The 17,239-nt window shown below is 41.8% G+C and overlaps 1 protein-coding gene across 1 annotated transcript in view; it reads left to right on the forward strand.

The window, feature by feature from the left end:
• Nucleotides 1–17,239, forward strand: part of SUSD1 (sushi domain containing 1) — a 644,959-nt gene that overhangs the window by 341,799 nt on the left and 285,921 nt on the right. The window contains exons 17-18 of the mRNA XM_073663765.1: nucleotides 13,451–13,607; nucleotides 13,789–13,874. Coding sequence (XP_073519866.1) covers nucleotides 13,451–13,607; nucleotides 13,789–13,874 — 243 coding nt within the window. The remainder of the gene's footprint in view (nucleotides 1–13,450; nucleotides 13,608–13,788; nucleotides 13,875–17,239) is intronic.

Consider the following 17,239-nt stretch of genomic DNA (forward strand, 5'->3'; position numbering starts at 1 on the left):
ATCATCAGGATCATCCATGTTAAACTAAAGGTATGGGCAGTATGGCATTGTCATACAGATTTAATACATACCTTTAGTTTAAAAATCTGCAGCCTGGTGTCATGCAAGGTGTGGGAAAGACTTAGTGCAACACAAAGGGAAGAGGGAAAGGGAGCCCAGACTCTAGGGAAAGGGGGAAGTGGAGACCTCCTAGGTTGATCTAGCGTCACCCTGTCTCCCCTAACGTCCCTGTATTGGCTCTTCACCAATCGCCGCACGCATGCTTCGCCCTGTCTTTTCCTGGCGTATGGCTATGGCTAGGGAAGGGAGGAGATGAGCACTAGTCAATCTCTACTAAACACTATAGACAACAAGGGTACACAAACAGGGGGAAATTGCTTAGCCTTAGACGACTCCAGACAAATGCGCACACGTCCTCAAGCTCCAGAGAGGACAAAGTACTGCTGTTCCTAAAGCCTTCACAAGTAGTAATGAATATCGCCGGCACCTCCCTCTGATACACAGAAGGTATTTATACACCCAGACCAGGGAGTTAATTACCCAGAGGAAGGTAGACGCTGGGTCCTAGAGGCAGCCTCTAAGAAGATGTCTAATGGCAAATGTAGAGATCTCCTGCAACCGACTGTCTGTCACTTCTGACACACCCGTGACACCTGGTTTGTGTTAAATCTTAATGCTAAATTTCAGTTTCTCAGTGCTTCGTGCTTTGGGGCGGGACTTGTGTCTTATATTGTCTTGAGTTAGTTGGGATACCATTAATAAGGTTGTTGATTCTAATGAATTCGGCAAGGGGTTGCAGAATAAGTGTGTCACAGGGTTACCGCAACAGAGAAGTTCCAGAGAACTGCAGCGTTCTGGGCATAGTTCACACACACTGGGCCGAAGCTCCTCTCCATTTTATTAACTTACTGCTTTTTACCAGCAGTGTGGGAGTTAATCTGGGTTGCTGGGTTTCCCTGAGATTCTGGTCTCTCAGCTGATTTGGGTTAACTACTCTTCCCTTCTATATAGACTCAGATCTGACTTCCTGGAGTGTCAGTGATCAGTTCTTCTGCTTGACTTGGAGAGTGAAGGAGGAGCGTTGTGTATAGGAGCTTGGAGGTTTACTTAGCTATCGTGGTTGCTGTTTTGCTGCGTGTTTACCTGCTTTCTCTCCTTTTTGGTTTCCCCTCCTTAAAGGAGTTGTCCAGTACTTTATATTTCCCCCCAATGTATCCCCCCGGGGTCCCTAAGGATTTTTGTAATTACCTTACGTTGAAGATAATGCCTGTGAGCGGCGCTATCACTGGCCGCTCACAGGCATCACGTGAACCCCGGCTGCAGCCGGCCCTGACATCCGCTGATGTCACGACAAGTGCTGGCAGCAGCCGGGGGTCTATGTCTTCTACGTTCCACGGTAGATGCCAGGCTGTGGGCGGGGTTACCCCCCCGCGTCACACCCGGCATCCACGGTGCGCTCTGCCTCTCCCCATTCATTGGCAAAGCGCGCTGTGGATGCTGAGTTTGACGCGGGGGGTAACCCCGCCCACAGCCCCGCAGCCACTGTGGGGACCCCAGTGCGGGGTCACGTGATGCCTGTGAGCGGCCACCGATAGCGTCGCTCACAGGCATTATCAGCAGCGTAAGGTAATTACAAAAAGTCTTAGGGGCCCCGGGGGGATACATTGGGAGGGTAATATAAAGTGCTGTACAACTTCTTTAACTCCCTTATGTTTCCTCTATGACTGAGGGAGCATTTCATGTGACTGCTATTTCTGTTTACCCTATCTGTATTTTCCTGTCTTGTCACAGTATCATTATTTTGTACTGACTTCCTCCCTGGAGGGAGAGGGGGTCACTGTCAGGGCCTGCGCAGGAGTAAAGGAGACGCTGGCGGCTCAGACCTCCTCACCATCAGAGGTACCCCTGAGATAAGGGAAAGTCTGGGACCCCCTAGTCTGGCACGGACAGGTGCCAACAGTCAGCCATTTCCCGGTTTCCCCGTTTACGGCGTGACAAAGTATGAAAAGAATCAGGGAAAGTGGATATCCTTTTTTTTGCATAAACTTTAATATCGGTGTTTAAAAGTGATATAGTGTCTATAAAGCGCTATGGAATTAATGGCGCTATATAAGTGAGTTAAATAAATAAATATAGGACTGTAGTTCGAGATTAAAGTAGAACTGGTTTGGGGTTTAGGTATCACTGTAATTGTAGCTTGAAGATTCTCAGATGAGAAATTACTTTCTTCCATTACTTGATTAAACATGTTTGTTAGGGATACGGATAAACGGTGTTTGAAGATTAAATAATCTTCATTTGGGAAGCTGTCAAGTATAGTATAATGAAGCTTTATTTTATTTTAGTTTGCTTAGTACTGAGTCGACTGTTGTTTACTTTACATATGAGTATATGAAAACGACCATTTTGATCCTTAATTTCTGATATGAATAGGAAAGCAACAGTGTTTCTGATAGCTGCTAGAACACCCGCTCTTTTTTGGTCCATGGATGATTTGTAGATGGGAAATTTTTATGTATAAATTTAGGGGGCTTGATGGATGAGAATTTAATCTCTTGAAGTTAATTATATCAGAATTGGAAGTTTTTTGCGCCTTTCCATATGAGATATCTCCTCATAGGACTGCCGCCACTAGTTAAAATATAAGGAAATGTTTATTTGTACCAGAAACCAAAAGAAACATTAAAAAGAAATGCCTTCATTACCAAATAACGAGTGCAAGTATAGAAATTGCAAGCATACATAGACACAGTTAAAAAACATAACAGTAAACATACCATCAAATACCTGAAAAAAAACACTTCATCTGATCCGGCTAAGATGACCCTAGTAAGAGCTAAAAGCCTTTACCTAGGGGGTAAAAAAGTTCAGCCAAAAAACAGAGTCTGCCTTGCTTTTAACATAAAGTAGGAATTCCAGAAGATTAATTATAATTGAGAGACATAAGCTGGAAAGAAAAAAAAAGTGAGAATATGAATGTAAGTATCACCTTCTTCTTCTTCGTTCATTGGAGATTTGTCTTTCCTCTACCAAATCATGCTGAGAAGGAATCTCTGCCCTTCTTCTGCATCTTGGATTGTAGAGGTGTTCCCCTTCTAGAATTGTATAAGTTTAGTGGGGAATTTCCATTTGTATGGTATATTCCTTGATCTGAGAATGCTAGTCATGTCTGAAAAAGATTTTCTCGCCTTCAGCGTTTCTTTGGATAAGTCTGTGAAAATTTTGATATTCTCAAATGGAGCAGGAATATTGTTATTCTTTCTCAAGTATCCCATCAGAATGTTCTTAGTGCGGTAAAAGTGTAGTCTGGCTATCACCTCTCTGGGGATTTCTTTGAAGAGGACTACTTTAATTTGGGTAGCCTATGAGCCCTGTCCATGGTTAAATCCAATTTGCTTGTAGACAGAAGAGCTTTACTAATTAAGTCTTTAATAAAGAATGTCAGATGGTTGAATTTGACATTATTACTAGAGATGAGCGAACCTTTCAATGTTCGGTTCCTCCAGTTCGGCAAACTTCCTGATGTACGCTGAATAATTCGCCGAACGTACCAAACCCCATTGGATTCAATGGTAGGCAACACCAAACGCATACACAACACCTTCAAATGGGCCAAAAAGCTGCCAAAACAGATCAAATTAGGGGCAGACACCAGGAAAGTGGCATCAATTGACCAGCAGTACAAATTTTATAATGGCACAGCAGCATTCAGCCATGGGCCATGCATGAGGTATCAGGGTCTGGGCCAGCATTTACTGCTTTGAATTGAACTTAAAACGATTGGGTGAGGGATTGGTGTAGGTCTGCTGTACTGGGAGCCCTTATACCACATGCAACAGCTCAACCTGGTTTTATGCTCAGCCACACTAAATGGCAGAAAAATCAGTTTCATAGATTAGTATTGGCACAAAAATTTAAGGATAGTAACACGGGTAGTTGACTGAAACTAAGCCGAGGCCTGCTGGTCTCGGAGGCCTACTGCTACAGGCAACACAAATGAAGGAGACCAAACCACAAGTCTCCCCATTTCCAAAATTTAGGGGATTACACCACCAAAGTGACATCAATTTCATTAGAGTAGAACTAGTATAATGGGGACCTACACCTCTTCCACTACAGCCAACCCAGCAGATGGAAATCCAACCAGGAGGGTTCACATTTCCCAGAATTAGGGCCTGACACCACCAAAGAGGCATCAATTTCAATAGAGTAGAATTAGTATAATGGGGACTGACATCTCTTCCACTACAGCCAACCCAGCAGATGGAGACCCAACCATGAATCTCCACATTTCCAGAAATTAGGGGCTGACACCACCAAAGTGGCATCAATTTCACCAGAGTAGAAATAGTATAATTAGGACCGACACCTCTCCCACTACAGCCAACCCAGCAGATGGAGACCGAACCAGTAGTGTTCACATTTCCCAAAATTAGGGGCTGACACCACCAAAGTGGCATAAATTTCAATAGAGTAGAATTAGTATAATGGGGACCGACACCTCTTCCACTACAGTCAATCCAGCAGAAGGAGACCCGACCACGAGTCTTCACATTTCCATTATTTATTGTTAACATCTGCAGCAGCAATAGCAGGCACAGAAGCCACTCTAAAGATATCACAGACTGCAATTACGCAAGATCAATGCAGCACACTAAAAACTACAACATCGCCTAGTCTGTACAGTCTGTGATTGGGGTGCAAAAGTCCTTGGAGATCCATGACTTGCTCATCTTCATGAAAGTTAATCGGTGTACACTTTCAGGGGACAGACAGCTGCGCTTATCTGTCAGGACACCACCAGCAGCGATGAAGACACATTCTGAGAGAACGACAGGTGAGCTCAGGCCACTCTTTCATTTTTGAAGACCAGAATGTAAAAGGGTCCAAACCCTCCCTGATGGTATTGATATTGAGCTCTAGATACTCTTGCACCATCCTCTCCAGTCGTTCACCACGTGTCAGACTTGTACTCTGTTGTGCTGGTAAACGAGCTGGTCTAAAAAATGTGTGAAGGGACTCACAGAAATTGCTTCTGACACTTACACTACTGCTGCTGTTAATGTTTTGGCATTGACGAATTGATTTTCCGGAGGTTGGAAGTCTAGAGCTGTGATACACACTGTGTGCCTCACTGCTGTCTTCGGGAAAACCTCTCTTAAGGTTGTGTAAAAGCGTGTTTCGATACTCCAGCATTCGGGGGTCCCTTTCCAGGGCGGGAAGCATTTGGAAAAATTTACTCTTATAACGTTGATCAAACAGAGTGGCAACCCAGTAGTCAGCACTATTTTGAATCCTAACTATATGGGTATCAAGTTGCAGATAGTGCAGCAAGAAGGCACTCATATGTTGGGCTCTTCCGTGAGGTCCAAGGCCATGCTGTGTTGGTGACCGGGTAACACTGATGCTTGTTTCCTCCATCCCCTCCCTCCAACCAAGAACAACAGAGAGGAGATAATTATCCTCTTCATCTCCTGACTGTTGCTCACCCATCACCTCTTTCTCCTCCATTTGTTCCTTGGCTCTTGCATCTTCACTAACAGTTTTTGTCTGGTATCATACCCTCCCTTGGCACCCACCTGTGTGACAACAGTCTGGAACTTTGAGACATTGTTATCCCTTCCGCATCCTCCTCTGCTTCCTCCTCTTCCTCTGGGACCCCCACCTCCTCCCGCAGGCTATTCAAAGTCTGCTTCAGCATGTAGATGACCAGAATAGTGATGCTGATGATGGCATTGTCAGCACTAACCATCTTAGTAGCCATGTGGAAACTGTGCAGAAGGGTGCAGAGGTTGTTAATCTGTGCCCACTCCATAAACGTGATATGTCCCATGTTCATACTGCATTGGCTCAGGCTATACGACATGGCACACTGTGTCAGGGCTCGTTGCTGTTGACACAGTCGCTGCAACATGTGCAGATTGGAATTCCACATTGTCAGTGCATCCTCATCATCATCCTCTCTGTTCTCCCATTCCTCGCCTTGAGAGTCACCCTCCTCCTCTTCCTGCCCTGACAGCACAGAACAGTCCGCATGAACCTCAGGTTTCTGAGTCTCATCATGATCACATTTCCCCCGGGGGTTAACGTCCCCCGGGGGTTACATTGCTTTTAAATCCTGAGATGTAGCTATACTCACAAGGGGTTAATTAAGGGTGAGGGGTCATAATTAAGGGTTTAAAAGGGGCAGCTGGTTGGGGCATCCAGTCCTTTGGTAGTGCATTGAGCTGTAGGGTGGATTGCTGCTAAAATGGAAAAAAAAACAACTCTTTAAATCTTCTTCCTTAGCGAGTAGGAACGAGCTGAGTGTGACTGGAGTTTAAGTGCAAACGGAAGTAAGTGTGTGACTTGTTGTTCAGTGACTTTGGATTCAGGGACTTTGGAAGGGAGGAATTTGGACTGATTTGCTGTCTGTATTTTATTAATTCTTCACATTTCTTTTTACCTAACATTTCTGTCTAGTGCAATCCCCATTAGGAAATGAGCTCCATTATTGACAATGCTATCCAGTGTACATCTTGCCACATGTATGCAATCCTTGAACAGCCGGTCGTGGATGCATACTGCTGTGCGAGATGTGTGCACGTTGTGCATTTGGAAGCCCAGGTACTGGATCTAAATGGGCAGCTAGCAACACTGAGATCCATTGACAATATGGAAAGGAGTCTGCTGCTCACTGGCGTAGATATGGGGGAGGGTGGTAGTAGGGAGCTTCAGGACAGTGAGGCAGCTAGCTGGGTGACAGTTAGAATGGGGGGTAGAGGGAAGAGTGCCAGGGAGACTAGTCCTGATCTGGCACACCCCAATAAGTTTGCAAAGTTGGCAGATGAGGGGCGTGTCAGTACAGGGGTAGCACTGCTGCAGCAAGGTATGTCCTCTGAAAGCTGGAGGAGTATCAGCTCCAGTAAGGGGGGAAATAGGAGAGCAGGGCAGGCCAGGCAGGTGCTGGTAATGGGGGACTCAATTATTAGGGGAACAGATAGGGCAATCTGTCACAAAGACAGGGATCATTGAACAGTGTGCTGCCTACATGGCGCTCTAGTCCGGCACATCGCTGATCGGGTTGACAGATTACTGGGAGGGGTTGGTGAGGACCCAGCGGTCATGGTGCACATTGGCACAAATGACAAAGTTAGAGGTAGGTGGAAGGTCCTTAAAAATGATTTCAGGGAATTAGGCTGCAATCTTAAAGCAAGGACCTCCAAGGTGGTATTCTCTGAAATACTACCTGTACCACGTACCACGCCAGAGAGGCAACGGGAGATTAGGGAGATAAATAAGTGGCTCAGGAACTGGTGTAGGAAGGAGGGGTTTGGGTTCCTGGAGAACTGGGCCAACTTCTCAGTTGACTACAGATTCTACGCTAGGGATGGGCTGCACCTCAATGGGGAGGGTGCAGCTGTGCTGGGGGAGAAAATGGCTATAAGGTTGGAGGAGTGTTTATACTAGGGATTGTGGGGGAGGGTATTCATTTTATAGGTAGGGAAGATAGTGCAGGTAGTGACCTTGGCACAAATAAAGAAATTGGGGGTGGGGTTAGAAGAATCAATATAGTAAGAAGGAATAGAGGTACAGAGAGATACATAAAATGCATGTACACTAATGCCAGAAGCCTCTCCAACAAAATGGAGGAATTAGAATTAATTTTGTTGGAAAATAATTATGACATGGTGGGGATATCTGAGACATGGCTGGACGAGAGCCATGACTGGGCAGTTAATTTACAGGGCTATAGTCTGTTCAGAAATGACCGTACAAACAAGCGAGGGGTGTGTGTGTGTTTATATGTAAAATCATCCTTAAAACCCATCTTGCGTGAGAATATATGTGAATCTAATGAAAATGTAGTGTCCCTGTGGGTGGAGATAAGGGGAGGGGGAAAAAATAATAAATTACTGATAGGGGTTTGTTATAAGTCTCCAAAAATAATGTAAGCAGCGGAGAATGTCCTCATAAAGCAAATAGATGAAGCAGCGACTCAAGGAGAAGTCATTATTATGGGGGACTTCAACTACCCTGAAATACATTGGGGAACAGAGACCTGTAGTTGAAGCAAAGGTAATAGGTTTTTAACAACTTTGAGAGACAATTACCTTTCACAACTGGTTCAGGACCCAACAAGAAGGGGGGCACTGCTAGACCTAATATTAACCAACAGGCCAGACCGCATATCAAACATACGAGTTAGGGGTCACTTGGGTAATAGTGATCACAAAATAAAAAGTTTTCATTTATCCTTTAATAAGATGTGTAGTAGAGGGGTTACAAGGACACTAAACTTCAGGAAGGCAAATTTCCAACGGTTGAGAGATGATCTTAGTGCAATAAACTGGGACGATATCCTGAGACATAAAGCTACACAAAGCAAATGGGAGACATTTATTAGCATCCTGAATAGGACCTGTGTACAATATATACCCTATGGGAATAAACATGCTAGAAATAGGAGGAAACCACTATGGCTAAATAGAGCTGTAAGGAGCGCAATAAGTGACAAAAAAAAAACATTTAGAGAACTAAAGCAAGTAGGTAGTGATGAGGCATTAAATAAACACAGAAAATTAAATAAATTCTGTAAAAACCAAATCAAGGCAGCAAAGATTGAGACAGAGAGACTCATTGCCAGAGAAAGTAAAAATAATCCCAAAATATTCTTTAACTGATAGTGTTGGCCCCCTTAAAAATAATCTGGGTGAAATGGTGGATGAGGATGAGGAAAAAGTCAATATACTAAATGATTTTTTTTCAACAGTATTTACGCAAGAAAATAGCATGACAGAAAATGACAAAAATTCTCCATTAAATGTCACTTGCTTAACCCAGCAGGAAGTACGGCGGCATCTAAAAATCACTAAAGTTGACAAATCCCCGGGCCCGGATGGGATACATCCGCGAGTACTGCAGGAATTAAGTAACGTCATAGATAGACCATTATTTTTAATCTTTAAAGATTCCATAATAACAGGGTCTGTACCACAGTACTGGTGTATAGCAAATGTGGTGCCAATATTCAAAAAGGGGACAAGAGCCGAACTTGGAAATTATAGGCCAGTAAGCTTAACCTCTATTGTGGGTAAAATCCTGGAGGGTTTTCTAAGAGATGCTATACTAGAGTATGTGAAGAAGAAAAACCTCATGACCCAATATCAACATGGGTTTACGAGGGACCGTTCTTGTCAAACAAATCTGATTAGCTTTTATGAGGAGGCAAGTTCCGGACTGGACCAAGGAAATGCAGTGGATGTTGTGTATATGGACTTTTCAAAAGCTTTTGATACGGTTCCACACAAAAGGTTGATACATAAAATGAGAACAATGGGGATAGGGGAAAATATATGTATGTGGGTTAAGAACTGGCTCAGTGATAAGAAACAAAGGGTGATTATTAATGGAAAATACTCAGACTGGATCTCAGTTAACACTGGGGTACCACAGGGGTCAGTATTGGGCCCACTTCTTTTTAACATATTTATTAATGACCTTGTAGGGGGCATACAGAGTAGTATTTCAATATTTGCAGATGACACTAAACTCTGCAGGGTAATCAATACAGAGGAGGACAATTTTATATTACAGGAGGATCTATGTAAACTAGAAGCTTGGGCTAATAAATGGCAAATGAGCTTTAATGGAGATAAATGTAAGGTAATGCACTTGGGTAGAGGAAATAAAATGTATAATTATATGCTTAATTGTAAAACACTGAGCAAAACTGTCACTGAAAAAGACTTGGGTGTATTGGTGGACGACAAGCTTACATTTGGTGGCCAGTGTCAGGCAGCTGCTGCAAAGGCAAATAAAATAATGGGATGCATTAAAAGAGGCGTAGATGCTCATGAGGAGAAGATAATTTTACCTCTATACAAGTCACTAGTGCGACCACACTTAGAATACTGTGTACAGTTCTGGTCTCCGGTGTATAAGAAAGACATAGCTGAACTAGAGCGGGTGCAGAGAAGAGCGACCAAGGTTATTAGAGGACTGGGGGGGTCTGCAATACCAAGACAGACAGGTTATTACACTTGGGGTTATTTACTTTGGAAAAATGAAGGTTTAGGGGTGATCTTATTACTATGTAGAAGTATATGAGGGGACAGTACAAAGACCTTTCTACTGATCGTTTTACTCTGAGGCCTGATACGGGGACAAGGGGGCATCTTCTACGTCTGGAGGAAAAAAGGTTTAATCATTATCACAGACGCGGATTCTTTACTGTAAGAGCAGTGAGACTATGGAACTCTCTGCTGCATGATGTTGTAATGAGTGATTCACTACAAAAATTTAAGAAGGGCATGGATGCCTTTCTTGAAAAGTATAATATTACAGGTTATATATACTAGATTCCTTGATAAGGCGTTGATCCAGGGAACTAGTCTGATTGTTGTATGGAGTCAGGAAGGAATTTTTTTCCCCCAATGTGGAGCTTGGTGTTTGCCACATGTTTTTTTTTGCCTTCCTCTGGATCAACATGTTAAGCTATGGGTTGAACTAGATGGACTTAGTCTTTCTTCAACCTTAACCCCTTACTGGCCTATGGTGTATTAGTACGCCCCAGGCCAGCACCCCGGTACAGTGAGGGCTCCGGCGCTGAGCCCGCACTGAACCGGGCACATGTCAGCTGATTATTACAGCTGACATGTGCCCGCAACTGCCGCGGGTGGAATCGCGATCCTCCCGCGGCTGTTAACATGTTAAATGCCGCTGTCAATCTCTGACAGCGGCATTTAACATCGCCGCGCCGGAAGCGCGGCATTAGCCCCACCCATCGGTGACCCCGTCACGTGATCGCGGGTCACCGATGGGTGGTCATGACAACCCTGGGTCTGCAGCAGACACCAGTGGTTGTCATGTAAAGATTACTATGAGCGCCACCTATTGGTCGGCGCTCATAGTACAGGAGCATTTCTGCTACATACAGGTGATTTGCTGATCATCTGTATGTAGCAGAGGCGATCGGACAGTTGCTGCTTCTAGTCTCCTATGGAGACTATAGAAGCAAGCAAAAATTTTTAAAAAAAGTTTTTAAAAATATTTAAAAAATTTAAAAAATATAAAAGTTTATATCACCCCCCTTTTGCCCCATTCAAAATAAAATAATAAAAAATAAACCTCACATACACATATTTGATATCGCCGCGTTCAGAATCGCCCGATCTATCAATATTAAAAAAGAATTAATCCAATCGGTAAACGGCGTAATGAGAAAAAAATTCTAAATGCCAGAATTACCTTTTTTTGGTCGCCGCAGCATTGCAATAAAATGCAATAACGGGCGATCAAAACATCGGATCTACCCAAAAATGGTATTAATAAAAACGTCAGCTCTGCACACAAAAAATAAGCCCTCACCCATCCACAGATCCCGAAAAATGGAGACACTACCGGTCTTGGAAAATGGCGCCATTTTATTTAATTTTTTTTTAGCAAACTTTGGATTTTTTTTAACCACTTAAATAAAAAAGAACCTATACCAAGCAGTATTAATTTGCCCAGATAGTGTGGCTGGAGCACGTTATTAGCAACTACTCGTAAAATTAAAATTTTCTAATGTGGACCACTGGATGGAGCAGAATATCTGCACAAAAAAATTCAAAGCTGAAATGTGACCTGGTTTCTGTAGCATAGTAGTAGCAGAAAAAAATGTAGATTTTCTAATGTGGAACCCTGGATGGAGCAGAAAACCGGCACAAAAGAATTAAAAGCTTAAATGTGGCCTGGTTTCTATAGTATGGTAGTAGCAGAAAAAAAATTGATTTCCTAAAGTGAACTCCTGCTTGGCCAAAAAAATTACCAGAACCAAATCTTTCTATGCACAAATGTGGCCTTGTTTCAGCACCACGGTATTAGCAGAAAGAATTTAGAGTTTCAAAGGTGTACTGTTGCGTGGAGCACAATAGTAGCAGCACAACAGAGTTATATCCTGAAATGCGTCCTGGTGTCTCTAGACCACACTATTAGCAAAAAGGATTGATCTGCTGGAAGGTTGATTTAACAACCACACAGGATCCTACCTATCTAAACTAGCTGACTGACAAGCAACTTCCTAGCTAACTATTTCACTATCCAGCAGTAGCAGGAGCAGCCTCTCTGTGCTATTACACTGACAAAATAGCGCCAAAACAACATGTGTGCTCTTTATATGGAGAGGGACATGTGACTTCGGCAGCCAATGACACAAGTTCTTGTGTCTGGACGTTGTGGATGGTTCCTACTCCCTGATTGGCTGCCAGAATCTCCACACATTAAGTTAAGAAAAAAAAAAAGTATAACAATCCGCCACTCCTCTGATCTCTCCCTACCCCCTCCCCTCATCAAACACGTCCCCCCCGCTCATCATACAGCACCACTATTTTAGCCAAAGTCCTAAAAAAACACTAGTGAAAACGTGATCATTTACTGCACTTTGGCCGAATTTTGAGTAAAACTGCTCGGGAGTCCGATCACAAATCCGAATGTGCAATGTTCATGCCGAATTTGATATTGGCGAATGTTTTCCGAACATGTTCGGTCACCTCTAGTGTCCACATGCTAGGTTCATTTGCCTAAGATATAGTTGTGACACTCATGTCATGCAACCCATTGGGAGAGGAGATTGTGGACCGGGGTTTTCATGACACTATAGTCTACTTCTGACTGACTGGACTACAATGCTGCCTGCTAGTAGGCCGGGCCTGGTGGTAGTACTTCAAGTAAAGAGTTTGTACATGAAGCAGGGGTGGTAGATGTGCGGTTTAATGAATGCACTCCTGAGTATGACTCTACATGGCAGGTGAAGGGTTGAGGTTATTCGGCAAATTCACTTATGACTTTGTACATGGGCATTAGGAGATAGCATGGCCAGAAAACGAGTTCTTGATTTCGCACATTGGGAGTTGGTGATGTTTCAGCAAATGCGCTCCTGACTTTGTACATGATTTGGGTTTTTTCAGCAAATATGCTTCTGACTTTACTTTCTTCATGCGGAGGGGTCTTTCAGCAAATGCACTTTTGGCTTTGTACTTGAAGGGTGGTGGAGGGTTGAGGTGTGTTCAGCAAATATGCTCCTGACTCTGTACATGAAGACAGTGTTGTGGGGGGTTATATTTGCACTCGCCAGTTTCAGCATCAGGGTGTATGGCCAGCAAATGTATTACTCACTTTGTTCATAAAGGGGAAAGAGTGGAATTAAACAAATGAACTCTTGAATTTGTACATATTGGGAGGAAAGGCAGTGGCACAATTAATTTTATTACCAGGGGACAATAAATTGATGTAGACAATAATAAAACTCACATTGATGTACAGCGTATTATTATGACATATTGTCGTGTTTCTTTTTTTGGGGGGGGGATTGTTTATTTATGGGATGATGATTATACTCTAATTTAACTGGGGGTGGGGAGGAAGGATTCAAAATTTTACTATGTATGCACCTGACTGGTTCTAAATAAAATTTCATTTGTATTCACAGCTGTATGTTCATGGAGAGAGATGGTCTCTAAAAGAATTATTTCAAGACCTACTGTACAAAATTAATAGCGACCGTAATATAAGTGCAATATGTTTGGATATTCCCATGGATGCTCAGCATCCTAATAATGTGACTGGAGCCTTTTCCAACCTTGTTGGTAAGTCAACTATTACAATGTAAATCAATTTTTTTTATTTTATGACCCCTTCAGGATTAATAACTGCTTAAAATCTACTCTTACATTTTCTTTGCAGTGCTATAGTCTAAAAATGTATTTTGAGAAGTCCCATGTAAGCTTTAAAACATTTTCATATTATCCTTTCATTTGTATTTTGTAGATGGAGAACCCATTCAAAACTTAACAGTATTCAATGAAACATGTCTGATTTGGAGAAGACAATTCAATTCAAAAGAGCTATATTTGGTAAGAGCATAGATTTCTGAAATGAGAGTGATTTGCATGAATTGTGTTCACTTTGTTTCTTTAGGGCAAATAAGTGCCATAACAAAATGACTTGGGCTGTGTTCACATGTGACATTTTTATTGCGTTTTTGCATGCAGATGAAATCATTTGTCTATGCTTCATGTTTAATAAAGTAACTTTTATTCACCAAAAAAGCTTAAAAAATGCTGCTGTTTGCTTCAGTTTTTGCAAAAACGCTGAAACATGTGACATGCTGCAGATTTAAAAACCGCTAGTTATCAAATTCAGTCAGGGAAAAAAAGAAAACAAGCATGTATGAGATTTCTGAAATTTCAAATTTTTGCTGATATTGTGATCCATGGAGTAACGTTTCTCCTTATGGAGAGTGACATGTCAAGCCTGACATGCCAAGGTGAGGAGACTTTTAAGCCTTGTAATGCTGCGCTAGGAAATAAAATATGCAACTAGTCTCTTCAGAGAGGAAGCGGACTAGAATTTTAGTGCCACCTATTGGAAGTAGCAATTTTAAAAGTCAGTATCGAGCCTTTAACGAGCCTTGTCACATGACTTAGGATAAAAGCCAAACCAGAATCTCAATTTGCAGCCAATGTGTTTCAGGGTACTGCCCCTCATCAGTGCTAACTGTGAGATCTGGTTTGGCTGAGTGAGAGGCGACTAACCGGGATCCAAGGGGTAACGTTTATCCTTGCGGAGAGTGACACTTTTAAGATTGCTACTTCCAATGGGTGGCACTAGAGTTCTAGTCCTCTTCCTCTCTGAAACGACAATTTGCATATTTAATTTCCCCAAGGAGCATTGCAAGGCTTAAACGTCTCCTCACCTTGGTATTTCAAGCATAACATGTCACTGTCCGCAAGGAGAAACATTACTCTTTGGACACCGATCAGACGCCTCTCACCCAGCCAAACCAAACCTCATACTTTGCATTGATGAGGGGCAATACCCTGAAACACAGTTTGTAAATGGAGATTCTGGTTTGGCTTTTATCCTAAGTCATGTGACAAGGCTCGTTAAAGGGTCAATATTGACTTTTAAGATTGCTACTTACAATAGGTGGCACTAGTACAGTGTCCATTTTAGGACATGATCAGATATCAAAATCAAACATCAGAATGATGTGAGTTTGAGGCTAAATACCCTGTCTGAGAACTGATTTTGATAAGTGATTCTGACAAGTGATTCTGACAAGTGATTCTGACGAGTGATTTTGATGAGTGATTCTGACAAGTGATTCTGACGAGTGATGTTGACGAGTGATGTTGACGAGTGATTCTGACGAGTGATTCTGACGAGTGATTCTGACGAGTGATTCTGACGAGTGATTTTGATGAGTGATTCTGACAAGTGATTCTGACGAGTGATTTTGACAAGTGGTTTTGACGAGTGCTTCTGATGAGTGATTTTAAGGGGTGATTCTGACGAGTGATTCTGACGAGTGATTTTGACAAATGATTCTGACGAGTGATTCTGATGAGTGATTTTGACGAGTGATTTTGACAAGTGATTCTGACATGTGAATTTGACAAGTGACTTTTACAACTGTAATAATAATAAAAAAAAAAAACTGTTCACTGATGGGACTTGAACCCAAATTTCTATGTCCCAAAGCCAGTGCACAAACCACTGAGCTATAATCTCAGTTGTGAAAACCTAGGCGTTCTATTTGGTTATATGATTTTCAGTGCAAACTTGTCTAAAACTCATTGGGACTTATGCACAGACTGCAAGCAAGCCAAATTCAAATGATGTTTGATTTTGATGTGTGAGTCTGATGTGTGACTTTATTCAAACATCAGAATCACAATGAATTTTAGTCACCCTGAGTATTTTCATGGTTGATCTCATAAGACAAGAAAAGCTACCAGCTAGTATCACTTGACTGGATAGTGCAGTGGTCAGGTATCAGCCTCTGAAGCTAACGTGTTAGAGTTCAAATCCCGATAGGAATAACATTTTTTTTTTTATTATTATGGCTATTAAGCACACAAACTACAGGGGTGTTTTACTTTTAATATCTGACACTCTTATTGTCATCCTGATGTGTTAAGAGTTTCAGACACGCTGTCTATTTGCATGGTAAATTATATAGCAAAAGTAAATTGGGAGTTTGCAGACAGTTCTTGGATGGATGGAAAGAAAAATTTACAATAAAGATAAAGACATTTTATCATTAGACCCCTTTAAGAAATTATGCAAATATAAAGTCACTTGGAAATAGATATGTAGTAAATTATTGCCTCCCAATTTACTTTGGCTATGTAATTTACAATGCAAATAGACAGCATGTCTGAAACTCTTAACACATCAGGATGACAATCAGTGTCAGATATTAAAAGTAAAACACCCCTGTAGTTCGTGTGCTAAACAGTCATAATTTAAAAAAAAAAAATTACTCCTATCAGGATTTGAATTCTTAACACTGTAGATTCAGAGGCTGATGCTTTACCATTAAGCTATCGAGTCAAATGATACTGATAGCTTTTCTTGTCTTATGAGATCAACCATTAAAATACTCAGGGTGACTAAAAGTCATTGTGATTCTGATTCTGATATTTGAAGAAAGTCACACATCAGACTCACACATCAAAATCAAACAATTTAGCTTGCTTGCAATCTGTGCATAAGTCCCAATGAGTTTTAGACAAGTTTGCACTGAAAATCATATAATCAAATATAACTCCTAAGCTTTTATAGCTAAGTTTATAGCTCAGTGGTTAGTGCACTGGCTTTGGGACACAGAATTTTGGGTTCAAGTCCCATCATCGAACAGTTACTTTTTTTTTTTTATTATTATTACAGTTGTAAAAGTCACTTGTCAGAGTCACTTGTCAAAATCACTTGTCAGAATCACTCGTTAAAATCACTCGTCAGAATCGCTCATCAAAATCGCTCGTCTGAATCACTCGTCTGAATCACTCGTCTGAATCACTCGTCTGAATCACTCGTCAGAATCACTCGTCAGAATCACTTGTCAGAATCACTCATCCAAATCACTTGTCAGAATGACTCGTCAAAATCACTCATCAAAATCACTTCTCAGAATCACTTGTCAGAATCATTTGTCAAAAATCACTTGTCAGAATCGCTCATCAAAATCACTCGTCAAAATTGCTCGTCAGAATCACTCGTCAGAATCGCTTATCAAAATCACTTGTCAAAATTACTTGTCAGAATCACTTGTCAAAAATTACTTGTCAAAAATTACTTGTCAGAATCACTCATCGAAATCACTTGTCAAAATCACTCGTCAGAATCACTCGTCAAAATCACTTCTCAGAATACTTGTCAGAATCACTCGTCAAAATCACTTGTCAGAATCACTTATCAAAATCACTTCTCAGAC

This window comes from Phyllobates terribilis, unplaced genomic scaffold (genome assembly GCF_046119375.1).
Source record: "Phyllobates terribilis strain yellow unplaced genomic scaffold, ASM4611937v1 Scaffold_1__5_contigs__length_1240528914, whole genome shotgun sequence".
Lineage (NCBI taxonomy): Eukaryota > Metazoa > Chordata > Amphibia > Anura > Dendrobatidae > Phyllobates > Phyllobates terribilis.